We start from the raw sequence: 17,451 nt of genomic DNA on the forward strand, positions 1-17,451 counted from the left end.
GGGGACTCATTTGACCTCTTAAGGGAAGTTAATGATTATTTTTAGCAGAAAAGTAAAGTTAATGATTGAAATAAATCTATAAGAAATACATGAAGGCCAGCTTGTTATGATATCAATACCTCATATACTTTGCTGTGATCATGAAGCAGGTATTGTGGGTCCAACTCATTGACCAAAAAAGGCCTAAACAGCAATATTTACAAAATCAGATCGCAGAACTCCTTTAAAGTTGAATGAGTATTATAACTTCTAATCGAAATTGTATTCTTGAAAGGATAAAATATATAATTGAAGTGTCATTTTCTTGTGTCTTTTCAAACAGAAATAAAAAGGAAATACATTCAAACTAAGTTGACGCATGCAGCTTTGCAGCGCAAAAATGAACTCGGAGGATTATCTATACGATCTGTGAATTCTTTCATTTCTCCGGTTATGGAAAAAAGGGCATAGAGGAGATCACATCTATGAGTACGAATGGAATGATGATAGGAGTTTAAGAAATATTGCTTTAAACAGAAATGATTTAGGCACGTGAATTAGTCATGGGTAAATTCAAGGACAACTGTATCGGAGTAACTTTTTAGAAGGGTGCAATCCTTGAAGACAAAAAGGAAAGGTGTTCTGAATGAGGACTGGGAATCCATACAGAAGCCACACATATACGGTCAGTCTTAGAAAATATTTGCATGTTAGGAAAGCATAATTCAAAACTATAAAACTTTGTCAAACCCAATACTAAGATCATTCAATGGCCATGCAGGCAAGCTACATAAACACTGTTGAAGACCAACAAAAGGCGTTGCCTAAAAAATCGTGGTTCAGTATTACTTAGATGCCCCCTGAGTCAATGAATGAAAAAGTAGGGATCTATAGACCAACACTATCTTTGTTGCTTCATATTCCTCTAACTTCTTAAGTATAAAAGCATAAACTTCAGTCCAAAGCAGCAAGGTAAAGTGGTACCTTAGTATACGCGCAGACAACTATTTCCTTATATCATATCAAAGCAAATCAATCTAAGAAATTCATGTTCAAATCCAAATGCTGTGAGGCACACTATTGTTTCTGAGCCCTGGTCAGCCAAAAAAAAATACAGAAACATTAAAACAGAACATGTGAACAATGAAGGCATGATAAAATCAAGTAGCATCAATCTGTACAATAACTGTGTGTGTACCTGCTGTAGTAGAAATATTCAGTTAACTGAATGCCATGGCCAAGTGTACATGAGCAATATTCAGCTCTATTTCTGTGTGTATCCATCACAAATTGTGAAAATGTGAAATTCAGTTAGAGCAAAGTGTCCATCACTGATATCTATGGAGCAAAGAAATTCAGTTAGAGCAAGTGTTGTTTTCTTGTCCCCTCACACTTCATATTAACTTCATTTTTACACTTCAAAGAAAAGGAATGGAAAGAAAGAGAAAGAATGCACAAGTTTTAGCGTTCAGTTTTGTTTGAGATCACAACACATGTTTGCAAAGAAGCTTAATTAAACTTTGAGTGGGCTGTTTGGCCACAAGTTTTAGAGTTGACAGAAGCTTCATAGGGTGTACTGTGAACAGGGTGTAGTTTCAGAATTCAGATCCTACTACTCCATAATTCAGAACTTCAGTCAAAATCTTCAGTCAAACCACCTTACGGTGTAGTATGGCGAAGTGGTTGCGGATCTCGGGGCTCTGGTAGACCTTGCGCGCGAGCGTGGTCTTGCCGATGCTGCTCTCGCCGGTGATGGAGATGAGGCGCGGCCCGGGACTGTATCGACGTCGAGGAGCTGCTCCTTGAGCATGTCGATGTACACTTGCCGAAGCCGACTGTGTACTCTTCTAGATCGTCCCTGCATCCAAATTCACCAAGCCACCAGTCAGCTGCTTGCGTCATTATTCTTGTATGCACATTGCAGTTATTAAAGCTCGTTAACTGGTAGCTAGCTGCAGCTTCACCATGGTTACCTACAAGCCTAAGGCTAGAACCACTTCTACTGCCGGAACAGTGACAACAAATAATTTGATGTCACTTTTGGAGTGAGACGTCCTGGCATATAAAATAACGTAGCTTGACAATTCAGCAGAATCTACATTGGTTAAATCAAGCAGGCAATCAGTGGAAGTGTCTGTTGCATAGTATAATCATGTGTGCGTTTGATGTCATTTTCAGAGTGTAAAATTCTGCAAGCTGCGTGATAGTTCAGCAGACTCTTTGCTGGCATCTTCCACAAAGAAGCCTATGGAATATTGAGACTACTGGATCCAGAACTGGTCTGCATATGTTTAATAAATTAATCCAAATATAAAGGCTATCGAATCCAGAATTTGGCTATGTTTTCATAAATTAGTCAGGAAGTTAGTCCGTAAACTAAGATCTTACTATTATATAAAGGGGAATCGTTAATACCACAAAATTGTAGGGAAGAAACTTGAGAAAGAGAACTCCTCGCTTGGATCCCCTTTCAGGCCTGTCTCTAGCCTCTTTTGGAAGTAACGCAGGTATATCCAACTCATATCTTTACCTAATAATAAAGAAAATTAGGTTTCTGTCGTCCGTCGCTAGCGATTTTGCAGAAAAGCCCCTCGGTTTATAAAAATTAACCCGCAGTCCTATTTTAATATGTTACTGAAGAAAACGGTTGGATTTTGCAAAAAGCCCCCTGCGTCCATTGCGTTCTCTGCCGCCGCTTACCCATTGCCGTACTCCACCGCCGGGCACGCCGCTTGCCGCTGACGCCCGCGAGCCGTCCTCCACCGCCTGGCACGCGCCTCCTCTTGCCGCCGGCGTCCACGCCGCCCGAGGCCAGGAATGGGGCGCGGCCTTGTGGCGGGCGTTCGAGGGCGCGGCGGACAAGGAGTCGTGGAGTCGCCGAAGGCCCGAAGGTGGCCTTGGCCGGCACGGGGGTGAGCTCGCGGGCGCGCTTGCGGCAGGTGAGCCTAGCCTGCAACTCTTCCCGCTGCTTGGCGAGGCGCCTTCGCGGGCCGAGGCGTCGCGGCAGAGGAGGATAAGGCGGCCGGCGTGCTCAGTTGGGGCGAGGCACGTGAGGAGGCGCGCTGCGGCGGGGCGGCTTCAGGCGTAGTGGCTAAGGCAGGACTGGGGTCTCACCAGAAAGCCGGCTCGGTGCTGGTGGCCCACGGGCGAGGAGGAGACCTGAAGCGAGGCGACCTGGCGCGTCTCCTGCGCACGTACACGAGCAGGGATAGGACACGGAGTGCGACGGCGCTGCTGGTCTCCGGTGGTGCGGCGCGGCGACCTGGTGGCGGGGACGAGGCTGGGAACGCAGGGCCTCGCCGGATCTGGCGGAGAAGGCGATGAACGGAGCAGGGCGGCGGCGGGAGCTGCAAGGTCAAGGTGGGGAAAATTCAGAGAAGAGGCAGAGAGGGAGTAAAAGAGATAGAAGAAGAAGAGGGACGACAGAGGGAGGCGGACCCGGTGGAGCTCGTGCTCCGACGAGCTGCTGCTTGGCGTGGAGGAGGCCGGGACGGGCGCAGGGCTGCAGGAGCCGGCCGAGGACATGGCCGGAGGCGGGCGGAGCTCCTGTTGGCGGCGCCATGGCCAAGCTCGGGTGACGGCGGCTGGGACGCGGGGCTCCGGCAGGCGAGGCGGCGAGCTGCGGTGTGGCCGGCGAGGATGGGATGGAACTGGGGCGGAGATGTCTTGGGCGGCTGGATCGGAGCGAAGCCTGCAGGCGGCGGCAGTTGGCGTCGATGCCCATGGCGGCTCCCTGTTGCAGCGGGACAGAGTGAGTGAGAGCCGCGTGAGAGTGAGAGCAACGCTCGGCAGCCTCTTCTCCCTCGTCCACGCTATTGCCATCACCATTCTCTGTTCCATGTATTGCTTTGCTGCTTGTTGCTTGCTCCAGGAGTAGTACACCATTTTGAAGATGCAAGTAAAAGTTCTTGTTTGCTCCATGTATTGCTTGCTCCAGAGTTTGCTTCCTGCTTGCTGTCCGAGAATGCCATGAACGCTTGGATTGCCAGGGGCAGTGCTATCTTCTAATGTGGAAACTGTTTTCTTTTCTCTATTTTACAAATATTATAGGGACAAAAGGAGTTTATTCGAGAGTGTAGCGTTACCGATGATGCATGTTAAACCACTGAAATGCGTATATCCCGTTGCAACGCACGGGCATGTGTGCTAGTAAATGCCAAACAGTATAACTGGGAGGTAAGATACCAAGTCCTTCATGAAGAAGCTTACAACAACGGAAATTAGTGCAGTAAGAGATGGGATCCACTGAGTAGGGACAAAAAATAAACATGTCAGATCAGACGATAACATCAAACAGAGTCATTCTATTAACAGTATCAGTTACAAACCTTTCCCTTAATCTTCAGCACGAAAAGATTAAGCTCCATCTCTGGCATAAGTTGCTTGATGCCCACCAGCAATCCTGACAGAACCCCATAAAAACCAGAAAGAGGAGTGTACCTGAGAAATCAAACGTTAAGAAAAACTCATCAGTTTACCCAATACAGAACATCAAACCAGATGTGCTCGGACACTTCTATAGAAATAGAATACTTACAGGTAGCTCTCTTGTTGTGTTACATAGTACACAGCAATAGCAGTTACGAAGACACACATTGAAGTTGAGAAGTTGACAATAAAACGAACTTTGATAACTCCATTGTTCCCCTTAAAGGCTCTAATAATTTCCCAAATAAAAGAAGACCAATTATGCTGATAATCACCTGGAAGCACATTATCCATGTCAATTGAGGGGGCTCGATTAAATATGAATGGTTTTAAGTCTTATTAAAATAGTGCAGTTGGCAGCTGGGGACCAAGGAAAGGCAAATCTAAAGATATGATAGTATATTTTATTTAATATATAAACACCAAATATGAAACCGCTGATCACATGGTCCAGAGCAAACAATGATAAAGGAGAGCACTACTCGCTGTCACTCCCTAACAAGCTTAACATGATCCTAAAGTTAAGGCTCATCTGCAGAAAGTATCTCAGGCAAGTACTGTAGATAGCTCACTGTACATCCATGCCATACACTGTATATGTGTTATCACTTCTCACAGATATTTCCACTCAATCAAACTGGCCCAGAAGAATAATTTGGCAGTTTTACTATTTACTCCCTCTGTCCCATGATATAAGAACGTCACTATTGTCAAAAACGTTCTTATATTATGGGACGGAGGGAGTAATATTTATGTTTCAATGTACTGTTCACATAAGGCTTCATTTGCAAATATCTATAGGTCTAATTGAAACCTTGCACCCTTTGACTAAGAGTTGTTGTAAAGTCTACCAAGAGATAGTAAAATATTTTACAAGAACCATAGCCTAACTAATTTGCTCAAACATAATTTTATAAGAAAAGCCAAATTGTCGTTTCAAATAACACCAGGTGTGGCTTTGCCACTAAAATCGCATGGTATCCATTGATATTTCTTTTGCATCGATACAGGATTTCGTATGTCATTGGGACACAGAACTACAAGCATTATCTGGGCCACATCTGTTTCCATTCTTATCAAGTAAGACTGATTCTGCTGCCGTTTCAGCTGTTCCATCCCATCCCATTATCCTCCAGGGCAACCGTTTCTGGATCAGACGCATCTGTTGACATGAAGCTGCCGCCGGAGCTGCTTGAAACTTCAGGTCTTAGCGCGTTCGTATCCCATTACAGTTTGTCATTGGGGATGAGCCAGATGGGCATGCGGGAGGTGCTGCTTCCTCCCAGCGTTTCCTCGGTCCACCGCTGCTGCATCAATGAAGCAAGATTCTGAGCTGAAGCTCTAAGCTTGCCAAGCTCCTGACTTATCTCGCAAGATAGTATAGTATCTGCTCTCTTCGCCTCACAGTTGAGTAACTTGAAGGAATGGAGGTCAATGCTTGATTCTTCCCTAAACTCATATTTTTCTTCTTGAAGTGCCTCCATACCTTCAGATACAAGTTTGATCGTCTCTTTCATTTCATTCATATTTGTGGGTGGGGAACAAGGATCATAAGCTGCCTCATAGATCGCCTCATGTTCCAGCAGAAGCAAGCTTTTGATGGCTTCATGAGGCCCATATCCATAGTGGGTTTCAGGGGCATCAACTACCGCACGTCTCCACATTCCTAGAACAAGCTTCTCACGGTGATCAAGACAATCGTCTTCTACAGAAGCTAGATCATCCTTGGAGGGAAACTTCGACTCTAGAGAGATGGAACTGAGAAGGAAATCAACCTCTTTTGTCAGTCCATCAAGTCGCTTGTGCTGGTCTAGCAACTTCTGGTATTGGGCAAGTTTTTGATACAGCACCTCAGCATTCCTGATCACAAACCGGATCCCGTACAGACTGCCTCTGCACCACTGGTCAGACGGGTGTCCCATGGGCACAGACTTTCCCTTATCAAGAGGTGGTGCTCCCACTGTAGGATGTTCATTAGACAGCTGCTGCTCTGATTGTCCTGCAGGCTGCTCTGATTGCCCTGCAGGCTGCTCTGGCGGTAGATTGAGGTTTATATGACACTGCAGATTGCACGCAGTCACAAATGGCGTATACGGCCGGAGCACCACCATCAGGAGTGCATCCGGGGAAGCCACGCTGAGCTCACGAATGGCCTCTCCAAACTGTTGATGAGAGCTGACGGCCATCCAATATGCCTTGATCGATTCGTCCCAGACAGCTGTGTGATCCGGCTGGCCGCTCTGGCGGAGGCAGGGGGGGGAGGGGGCAATCAAGCATAACGGGGATCACCTTGTCAAGCCTCTGGCTCGCGGCTTTGGCCGTCTCGGTGGAGCGGAGGACGTGCCCATGGTTCTCCATCGCCGCCGCCGCAGATCCGCGAGGTTGAACTCGAACCGGGTTGGATTGGATCTCCGCCGCGGCGACGTTGGACACGAACCCTAGATCCGGAATCCGGAATCCAGTGTATATAGCCGATGCCTACGTTGCGGGGAGCGTCTCGTCTGTGCCAGGGTTCGCTGGTTGTGGGCCGGACATCTGAGATAGGCCGGCCCATTATTATATACCGACTTTGCGGGGAGCGTCTCTGCGGCAAGCCAGTCGAGCGATCGCATGGGGGATCGATAGACTGGGCCGGCCCATCTCTCTCGCGAACACGCTGGTAAAAGAAAGATGCAATTGCGGGAATCGAACGCTAGACCCGTTGATTCCGAGCACACGATTCAAACCAGTTGACCTAGCTAGGTTTCTTGATAACAGACCATTGCAAAACCTTAAGAAAACTCAAACGCCGATCCGAATGTTTTTAAAAAATTAGAACACGAAACTTATTTTTTCAAAAACAAAACGTGAACATTTTATTATTTTTACAAATGTTGAGAAAACAAACATTTTTCAACACACAAACGAATTTTGGAGATGCGAACATATTTTTTAGAATGGAAACATTTTTTAAACTACCCAAAAAACTGAACTGGAACAATTTTTCAAATTTCAAAACAAAATTTGGAAAACACGAACAACTTTTATACGCGAACATTTTTTGAAACTCCAGAACAAAATTTGAAAAAACGAACATTTTTTAAATTTGCAAACAATTTTTGAAACGGAACATTTTTCAAAACTCCAAAGAAAACTTGTAAATATCAACATTTTTTGAAATTTGCGAACAAATTTTGGAACAGGAACATTTTTTCAAACTCCCAAACAAATTCGTGGAATTTACGAACATTTTTTCAATTTGTGAACAAAATTTGAAAACATGAACATTTTATAAATTTGTGAACAAATTTGGAAAGCTGGAACACTTTGTGAATTTCCTAAACATTTTTCGAATGCAATTTTTTTTTTGAAAACATGGACAACTTTGATATAGGAACATTTATTGAAACTCACGAACAAAAATTGAAAAACGAACATTTTTCTTAAATTTGCGAACAAATTTTGCAAAGTTGTGAGATTTAAAAAAAAACTTAAAGAAAAGAAACATAAGAGGAAAAAAACAAAATAAAAAAACAATAGAAAGCCGAAAAGAACCAGAAAAAAATGATACAGGAAAAAACCTGGTTCAGTGAATCTTCTAGTAGGTTCCCAAAACCGGTTGAACGCACTATGTATAAGTGGGCCGGACCATGTCTGTCGCTCGCTGCGCTGCTCTGTGCGATCGCTCGACAGTTTGCCGCAGCGAGCGGCGAATAGGATTTTCCTCCTTTGTGCCAGGGGTTAAGATTTTAGCCAGGACCATCACGGTCGTCCCCAAGTTTTGTTTTGATTAAGACTAGCAAATATGCCCGTGTGTTGCAACAGGAGAAAGAATATCCTGGCACGACGACACCCTTCTAGTAAAAGAATACATCGTGCAAGGCTCGAGGATAGGGCTATAGAAATAGGGTAGGCATAAAAGAAATTTTGAACACATATGAGAATGAGATAAGTACTTTTAAAAGGCCATTCGGAAAATAATAAATTTGAAGATCTAATTTCCTAAGAATGTTGTTGTCATTTTTAGTCTAAAGTTGCTTCTAAGCTACCCGTTCTAACTTCTAAACAAATTTACACGAAAAATTGACATTGGAATGACATACCAATGACCGTGGCAAGGTGATGCAAAAATTGCCAACATCTGGTTCACATCCACAGGTGGCATGAATCATATGACACAACCAATAACAGCAATAGGAAAAGGAACAATGTCTGGGAGATTGGAGACATCTAGGTGAACATATGGGTACTAAAAAACATCACCGAGCGCGATGTAGGATTGTAGTAGTCGATGTAGATTAAATGACAAAAATTTCCCTTCAAGATGCACTCTTCGAGATTTTCTTCATTTGAATATATTTTCCTTGACGATGCAATCCTGGTGGCGTGTGGATTCGGCCGAGGGAGCTCTGATGTGTTGCTGATAATAACATCGGCTAGATGCTCTGAGATGACGACGGTGGCATCATGTTGCTGTGGCGGCTGAGAGCAATGGCTATATGCCTGAGAAATAAGTATAGGAGGAGTACGGGGAAAGGCGTGGTTACCGTTGTATTGTATTTTAGGTGAAGGGTAGGGTGGCCTATTCGTGTTAATGTATTATATAACAAAAGATTGTAGCCCCATAATGTATACCGATGGAACTTTGCAACATACCAGCAAGCATCCAGCAAACGATCGATTAATCACACGTAGAGGCCCTAATGCAATGCTGCACTCGGACAACTGTTGAGCCGTTTGGGCGAGTCTTCATCAATGGTCATGTCCGTTCCTATTCGGTGCGTAGGTCGATGTCTAGCAACCTAGCTAGTGCGTGCCCTCTTATGCGCCTGTCGACAGTATAGGCTGACCCAGTCTAGTTTCTTCACACCCCGTTTGGGAAGGTTCTAGAATGCTTCCATGAACTGATTTTCTTCTTATTTTTCTTGTTATTTCTTCTAATATTTCATTCTTTCTATATTTTTTGTTTTACCCTTCCCCCCTTTTTATTTTCACATTTTGCTCCATTTACGTCTTTTTCAACTTCATTTTTTATTTATTTTTAGTTTTTTCTTTAATTTTTTGCGAACATCATTTTCCAATAAAAGAAATTTTTTCAGATCCTGAAAAGTTTTTTAAAAATACTGAAAGTACTTTGAATTCATGAATATTTTTTAGGAAACTATGAACATTTTCAAATTCACGAACATTTTTTCAATTATTGTGAACACTGTTTTTGAAACTTCTGAACATTGTTATGAATCGCCAAAAAAAATTAGTTAATGAAGATTTTTCGAATGGATGCAATTTTTATAAAACATGTGAAAATATTATTTAAATCGGCGAACATTCTTAGAATAGCTGAACAATTTTTGAAATGATTAATATTTTTTGAAATTCATGAATATCTTTGTTTGATGTTTTTTTCTGAAATGCATGAACCTTTTTTAATTCACAATAAAAAAAATCTGAACATTTTTTAAAAATTCATGAACATGCTTTGAATTCACGAAATTTTTGTTCAAAATCACGAACATTTTTTCATTATCAGGAAAATTATTTTAATCCATGAAAAAATTTTCTACAACAATTTCAAAAATTCACATTTTGTTTGTTATTTTTTCTAAAATATTTTAAAGATGAAAAACAAAAACAGAAAAAGGCCAGAGAAAGAAAAAAAAAGGCGCGTCCCTCCCTGCTTATGGGCTGGCCCAATAGGTTGCGCGGGTGGGAAAGACTTGATAAACTAAAGTTCCATTTCTATTTCAGCAATTCTGTCGTAGGTAAGCTGGTTGTTGTTGTGAGTCGTATACCAGTAGACCAAGGTTCGAGTCCTGTTCACAGCACAATATTTTTGGAAAACGCTCAACATCCACCGGCAGATTTTCTCTGGCCCACGGACGACACATGTCCCAGCGCGTGCTGCGCTGCCTTATCTTCTCATCTGATTTTTTTTTAAACGAGGCAAAGACTTGCCATTTTCATTGATTAAGAAGGAGTGAGAATTGCCCGGTTAATTGACGGAAAACCGGGCTAAAACCGATACAATCCAACCCATATAACATGAGTACCACGGGCCAACCTGGCCACCGACATGGGATCACGGAGCTACAAAGATAGCTACACCGAAAACATGACGGCACATGCCAACAGAAGGCCACACGCGCGAACAACTGACAGCTCCGACTCTGACGACGATCATCACAAGGGAATATGCAGGACTTGCGCCGACCGTGCCCGCCGTAGCCGACCACCGAGCGCCTGTCATCGTTACCGCAAGAACAACTCCGCCGCAGCTCCGACTTCAAGCAACCAAGTGAAAGTGCGTTATATCGACTAGAGGGGGGGTGAATAGGCGTTTTTTATGAATTCTTCACTGAGGAATTTGCCGGTGAGGAAATTCCTTAGCGAAGAACTACTTGCAGCGGAATAAGTACTCAGAAGTAAGCATAACAGAATACAAGCATGGTCATCATGATGAAATGAAGACAAGCACTGAGTACAGAAAGCGTAATCACAGGATAACACAAGGTGAAGACAAACAGACTGAAGAAATTAAACTGAGGAAATTGAGAAAGTCTTCAGTCAAAGTCTTCAAACACAGATATGAACAAACACTCAACACAGTAATGAGGAAATGAAAGGGTTGAGGAAATAGAACCAGTTAGGTTGGTGAAGACAATGATTTGGTAGACCAGTTCCAACTGCTGTCTCAGTTGTACGTCTGGTTGGAGCGGCTGAGTATTTAAACTCAAGGACACACAGTCCCGGACACCCAGTCGCTGAGCACGCAGCTCAGGACACCAAGTCCTCACCGTATTCTCCTTGAACTAAGGTCACACAGACCTCGTCCAATCACTCGTGGTAAGCCTTCAGGCGACTTCCAAACCTTCACAGACTTGGTCACTCGGCGATCCACAATTCCTCTTGGATACTCTAGACCATGACGCCTAACCGTCTGGAAGAAGCACAGTCTTCAAAGGTAACAAGCGTCGGATCCACTCAGGATCAATCTCTTCAGTGATGCTCAATCACTTTGGGTTTGTAGGGGTTTGGTTTTGGGTTTTCCTCACTCGATGATTTTCGCTCAAAGTCCTCGGAGGATGGGCTGCTCTCAAATGACAAGTGTCAAGTTCTCGCGGAGCAACCAACTAGCTAGTGGTTTTAGGGGGGCGGCTATTTATAGCCTAGGGAGCAACCCGACATGATAAGACATAAATGCCCTTCAATGATATGACCGTTAGGTGGATAAGATATTTTTGGACAGCTGGCGCGCAGCACAGCAACGGTCGGAAATTTGACTCTCAAATTCCTCAGGGCTATCATGTTCCTCACTGTGTAGGCAATTCACACTGGCGAATTCCTAACTCCTCAGTCAGAACAAATTTCTCAGCGACCAGAAGAACTTCGTCTCTGTCACTGAGGAAAGCGACTGAACTGTATGAGATTTCCAAAGGCTTCACTCGAAGGGATTGGTAGGTGTAGGATTTTGAGTTGAGCATCACATGGAAAATTTTCCTTAGTATTTCCTCGACCCCCTTTAACAGTACGGTGTTTTCTATGACTCAAGAAAGAGAAAATGAAACAACGAAAACAAAAGTCTTCACACTTTATGTTCCTCAAATGAATATCAAGTCTTCAAGGTCAGACCAATTTCTTCACTTTCAAAGTCTTCAGAAAGTCTTCAGAATATCAAAGTCTTCAGTTGAAGAACTTCATTTTTAGGGGTCGACTTTCTCTGTAAATATCAAACTCCTCATAGACTTATAGACCTGTGTACACTCACAAACGCATTAGTCCCTTAACCTATAAGTCTTCAATACACCAAAATCACTAAGGGGCACTAGATGCACTTACAATCTCCCCCTTTTTGGTGATTGATGACAATATAGGTTAAGTTTTCAACGGGGATAAACATATGAAGTGTAAATACTGATATTGAGGAATTTGATTGCAAGATATAGAAGAACTCCCCCTAAAGATGTGCATAGTGAGGAATTTGCTTTTGAGGCAATGCACATTTGAAGAGTTGAATCATGGAGATCTCCCCCTATATCTTGTAATTCATACATGCATTTGATATATAATATGAAGAATTTGAAATGCATGATGAAATATGATGCCTGATGAAATTCAGCATGCGTGCAATATCATTAACAAGGAATAAGCATGCCGAATAAAGCATCAAAGGTTTCAGAGCATAGTGCAACAAAAGTATCAGCGCACCATCGGGTTTAAGATTACAACTCGATCCAATAAAAGTTTCAGAAGAACGAGAGTTGTAACTTAAAAAAACGCCCTTTATATAGACCCGCTTGAAGACTAACTCAGATTTCTCCCCTTTGTCATCAAATGACCAAAAGGATTGAAACTGAGGACTAACGCCCCTGAAGAATTTCAAGTCGATGGAGGAGCGCCAGCGTTGTCGGGGTTGTTTGTTGTAGCAGGGCCTACCGCAGTGTCGTCCAAATCTTCATTCTCATCAGTGTCACGCGATGAAGAATAAGAGCTGGCCACCAATGAAGGAACTTTGACCCTCTTGAGTTTCTTCGGAGGAGGTGCAGACCAGTCAAATTCTTCCTTGAGACCCATAGTCTCCAGTTCTTCAGCGCTATAGACATGAGTGAGGACAGCCCAGGTGCGGTTGAAGGTTTCATGAAGGTAGTATTGGTTCTTCTTCACTGCATTGTGTGTTGAGGTCATATTGTGAAGAAGTGCACCAAACTGACGCTTTACCCATTTGTGATTGCGATCAACCTTTTGATGAAGACTGAGGAGTAACTCACGATCAGTCATCGCCCTGGATGCTGTGGCTTGAGGATTTTGCTTGGCTGAGGTATTTGCGGCAGAGTCATGTGTGGCAGAGTCGTCATTGGTAGAGTAGGATGCAGCCTTGCGAAATTGACCATCCAATGGACGAATGCCTTCATCTATTACAGCAGTGGCCTTGCCTTTGTCATCAGCTGAGGAAAATGCCCTTTTGTGGACTTCAATGGGAGGCAAGTAGCTGCAGTGGTTCAGAGTGTCAGCTTTGTAATTCAGTGAAGATCTTGCCCTGATGAATCTCATAATCCAAGGCGCATAAGGCTTCAGCTCGAATGGTGACATAGCAATATTGCCCAGAGTCCTCATGAAGAAATCATGGAAGTTGACAGGAACGCCATGAATGATGTTGAAAAGCATATTCTTCATGATGCCAATGACTTCTTCATCATTTGAGTCGTGGCCTTTGATAGGACTCATTGTCTTCGTCAGAATGCGATAGACAGTCCGAGGCACATAGAGTAATTCCTTGACAAGGAATTTGGTTCGTGGGGCCTGCCCAGGCTTCAAAGGCTTCTTGAGCACTTGCATATAGTGATTTGTCAGTTCAGGGTCACTGTAGATGCAACGTGCACTGTCATGGGGAGGATTGAGAGGAAGGACACGAAGCAATTCAGTTGCTGGTGCCTTATAGTGAGTGTTTTCAGTCATCCAGTCCAACACCCATGAGTTGACATCTTCGGCGTCTCCAGTGATATGCAGTGTTGCGTAGAACTGAAGAATGAGTTCTTCATTCCAATCGCAAATGTCAGTGCAGAAATTGAGTAAACCTGCATCATGAAGAACACTGAGGACTGACTCGAAGCATGGCAGAGATTCCACGTCCACGTGAGGAATATGTGCATGATCGAAGATTTTGTCTTTGTCAAACAGCACTGAGGAATAGAAGTTGGCTTGACTAGCAGTCCAGAAATGCCTCTTCCTTATGCGAGCAGAGTCATAGGGGTTGTAGTCAGTGAAGAATACATGCTCGGCAAAGAAATCTTCAGCCTTGAACTTCTGTTTGCTTGAGAACGGATTCTTTGGCTTTGGCATAGGGGTGTCAGTGAGTTGCATCACCACCTCAGGAATCGCGAGCTCAGGTTCTTCAGGCTGAGGAATTTTTGGTTCCTCTTCTTGTGCAACCTGAGGATCAGCAGCAGCAGGTTCTTCAGCACTAGTGGCTGGAATGTCTTCATGCACAAAGGGAGTGGGTTGAGTTTCTTCAGAGCCCATTTGAACTGTTGGTGCAGGGGACTGAGGAATCTGTTGGATAGGGGTGAAGAGAGGAGTGTTGGGATGCTGACTTTCCCAAAAGTCATCATTCATCACAGGTGTGGTGCATCCTATATCCACATCTTCATCTTCAATTTCCTCAACACCAGCCTCTTCAGCTGTGAACTGAGGCATAGGTGAGGAAATGACTGGCGTTGAAGGGATTGTGTCCACTTCAATTTCTTCATCAAGCTGCTCTGACGAAGCAGCAGAATGATTTTCTTCATCAGATCTGCTTGGGATCTCATAGTCTTCTCCAAAAGGAACAAGGTCCTTTGGTGGCATGGATGAAATTGGAACAACATCAATTGGATTTTCAAAGGAGCTGGTCATGGGCTTTAATTTCTTCGCAGCCGAAGATTCTGACGCAGTTGATGCCTTCCTCTTCTTCACTGCAGCTCGCTCTGCAGCCTTGGTTTTCTTCACATCAGAGGCTGATGGAAGAATTGGAGTTGGTGTAGGCGCAAGAGGAGCTGAGGAATCTTGCTGATTTTCTTCAAGCGCAACTGATGCAGTTTCCCTGACCTCTTCAGTTTCTTCAGGCGCACCACTAGTGGATGCCCTGGCAATTTCTTCAGCGACTGGAATTGGGTCATCAGCCCTGGAACTAGCATTTTCTTCAGCAAGCTGAAAGTCATCAGCGGTGCTGGCATGTTCTTCAGCAGGCTGAGCAGAGTCTGTAGCCTGAAGATTTTCTTGTTGCGTTGGGGCTACAACATTTGTGAATTTCTTCGTCAGATTGACGAATCTCACTTTAGCTCCTTGCCAATCAGCACAGTAGGCATCAAAGCCTTTGCTGAGGGCTTGAATTTCAGACTGAGCCTGGAGAAGTTCCTCAGGTGTCATTCTGACAACGTTTTGCTTCAGGAGCTTCTCCTTTCTGTATTAAGCTTTCTTGATCTCTCTTGCCTTTTCAAACTTCCATTTCTCCTCAGTGATGAAATGGGTCAGCATATGACTTTGACCAGGAGTCAGATGAAAATCAGGCATAGGGGTGTTAGGATCCTTGTGCCAGAGGTCAATGTAGTCGAGGATCTTCCTCGGATCCAAAAGCAGCGGTACAGATGTGCCTTTGGCTCTAGCGGCCTTCACTTGTCTGTCTCTGATGATTTCTGCAAGTTCATCATCAGAAGCTTCGTCATCAGAGGGCACGTGAAACACGACCTATTTCTTCTTTGGACTTGGCCGAGGACCGCGTCCAACTGTTGCTTTAGTCTTCAACAGAGTGGGGCCTGATGAGGAAATTGGTGCAGCTGAGGAACTCGCTGAAACACCAGAGGCAATCGAGAAACCAGCAGTCCTTTGACATGTAGCCAGATGCACAGGAGCTGAGGACTTTGAAGGAGCTGCTGAGGATTTTGGTGGAGCAGTAGCAGTATGAGGAGTTTGCCGTGAGGGCGCTGCTGAGGAACTTGGCCGTGAGGGCGCTGTTGGTGAAGCATTTGGCTTACGAGCAGGCTTCTTTGGCATAGATTTTCTTGGTTTGACCGAGGCCTCAGTAGCAGTAGCAGTGGCAGAATCCTCATTGAATTTCTTCACTGCCTCCTTGGCTTGTCTTGCCAATTTAGCTTGGCGCTTAGCCCATTCTTCAGGAAAGTCCTCACCACGTTCGAGGCTTGTGGGGTCAGCTACTTGGCCAGGTGCCAATGGAGCTCTTGGGCATGGAGGGTTGAGGGCGAATTTCCTCATGTACTTTGGAGTAACATATCTGTATTCCCTCCATTCCCTTGCCCATCTCCGTTCAATCTTCTGAATGCGCACCTTGCACTGATTTTTGTTTTCTTCATCAGGTGTGCAGTAGTCAGCATAAATTTTCTCAGGGATTTCAAACATAGTCATAACCTCAGGTTTCTTTCCTCCTTTCTGCGGCTTCTTACCATCTGCCATATTCTTCAGTTAAGGAATTTGAACAATCGAATTCTCTGAAGAAGTATGCAGTTTTTCTTCGAGGAACGCTGCAAATGAGTTAAGTTGATGAGAACCTAGTGACTCAGCAGCAGACATGAGTACCTGTGAACAGAGTATAGGTGCGAGGAATTTGGAGAGGTCATATGCGTTCTCAGAAGGTTTTTCGAAAAGAACAAGTTTTGAGAAATTTGACCAGATGAGCCTTGAGGAATTTCACTAAGCGTTCTTGTCTTAGGTTCCAGAGTTGTACAGATCGAAGATCCACACAATTAAGGAATCTTGAAAAAAATGATTGCTTAGAGAAACAGTTCAAGATCATATGATGTGTGAGGTGTTCATATGTGTGAAGATTTGACGAATAAACACCTTTGAAGATTTTCAGGAAAGTTTGAGAATCAAAGCGAGTAATAAAAGTAACTTTTAATTACCCGAAGTAAAGAACACGACGAACTGAGAAGAACAAATGTGAAGTTCGTCAGGTTAGATCTCCCACGCCCTAACTTGGCAGAGGGAGACAGCTACGGCGGCGGTGGAGTAAAGATTTCCGCGGCCGGCGTGAGTATGACGGTGACGAGGTCGAGGCAGCGAAGCTCTTCCTCACCGGCGATGATAGAGTAGCGGCGGCGCTAGGGTTTGAGGAGCTCGAGTGAGAGAGAAGCGATCGAGCGGAGTAAATGAAGTGAGGAAGGGGAGAGGGGTATTTATAGACACGGTAAAAAATGTTCGCCCGAAGATTTGGGATGAACGTGCCCCTGCCCTTTCTCCTTCTCGCGACATGTGTCACCCACGTATTGTGTAGTTGAGATCGTGTACGATCGTGGGTGAAGAATAATGCATCGTGGGATGCGGAACGGTTTGAGCGGCAAAACCGAAAATTTGGATAAGATTAGTTTTAAAGTTTCGTTCGCAATTTCTTCAGCTGACAAGGACAAAGTGAAGATTTTGAACGAGTTTCAAATAGAACGCACATGAAGAATTTGTGAATAGATTGGGTTGAGTATAGCATAGAGGGGGAAGGGTCCGATCACATTCACTTAGCAGAAAAAGCAACTTGAAGAAATAGCTATAAGTGAATGCTGTAGAGGACATAAACTCATATAT

At 44.2% G+C, this 17,451-nt stretch overlaps 1 protein-coding gene across 33 annotated transcripts in view; it reads right to left on the minus strand.

The window, feature by feature from the left end:
* The window catches only part of LOC123093088 (atherin), an 8,583-nt gene extending 1,695 nt beyond the window's left edge, over window positions 1–6,888 (minus strand). For 2 of the 33 annotated variants that reach the window (XM_044514988.1, XM_044514986.1), the window contains exons 1-6: window positions 6,697–6,888; window positions 4,517–4,682; window positions 3,094–4,419; window positions 1,638–1,837; window positions 1,178–1,249; window positions 964–1,072 (exon numbers count right to left, since the gene is read on the minus strand). In XM_044514988.1, the coding sequence (XP_044370923.1) occupies window positions 1,057–1,072; window positions 1,178–1,249; window positions 1,638–1,837; window positions 3,094–3,900 (1,095 nt within the window). In that variant the 5' untranslated portion in view covers window positions 3,901–4,419; window positions 4,517–4,682; window positions 6,697–6,888 and the 3' untranslated portion in view covers window positions 964–1,056. Of the gene's footprint in view, window positions 1–119; window positions 184–963; window positions 1,073–1,177; window positions 1,318–1,637; window positions 4,420–4,516; window positions 4,683–6,696 lie in introns of those variants that run through there. The other 31 variants (XR_006445030.1, XR_006445032.1, XR_006445027.1 and 28 more) reach the window with 31 other exon arrangements.
* Between the last annotated feature and the right edge of the window lie 10,563 nt (window positions 6,889–17,451).

Source organism: Triticum aestivum, chromosome 4B (genome assembly GCF_018294505.1).
Source record: "Triticum aestivum cultivar Chinese Spring chromosome 4B, IWGSC CS RefSeq v2.1, whole genome shotgun sequence".
NCBI lineage: Eukaryota > Viridiplantae > Streptophyta > Magnoliopsida > Poales > Poaceae > Triticum > Triticum aestivum.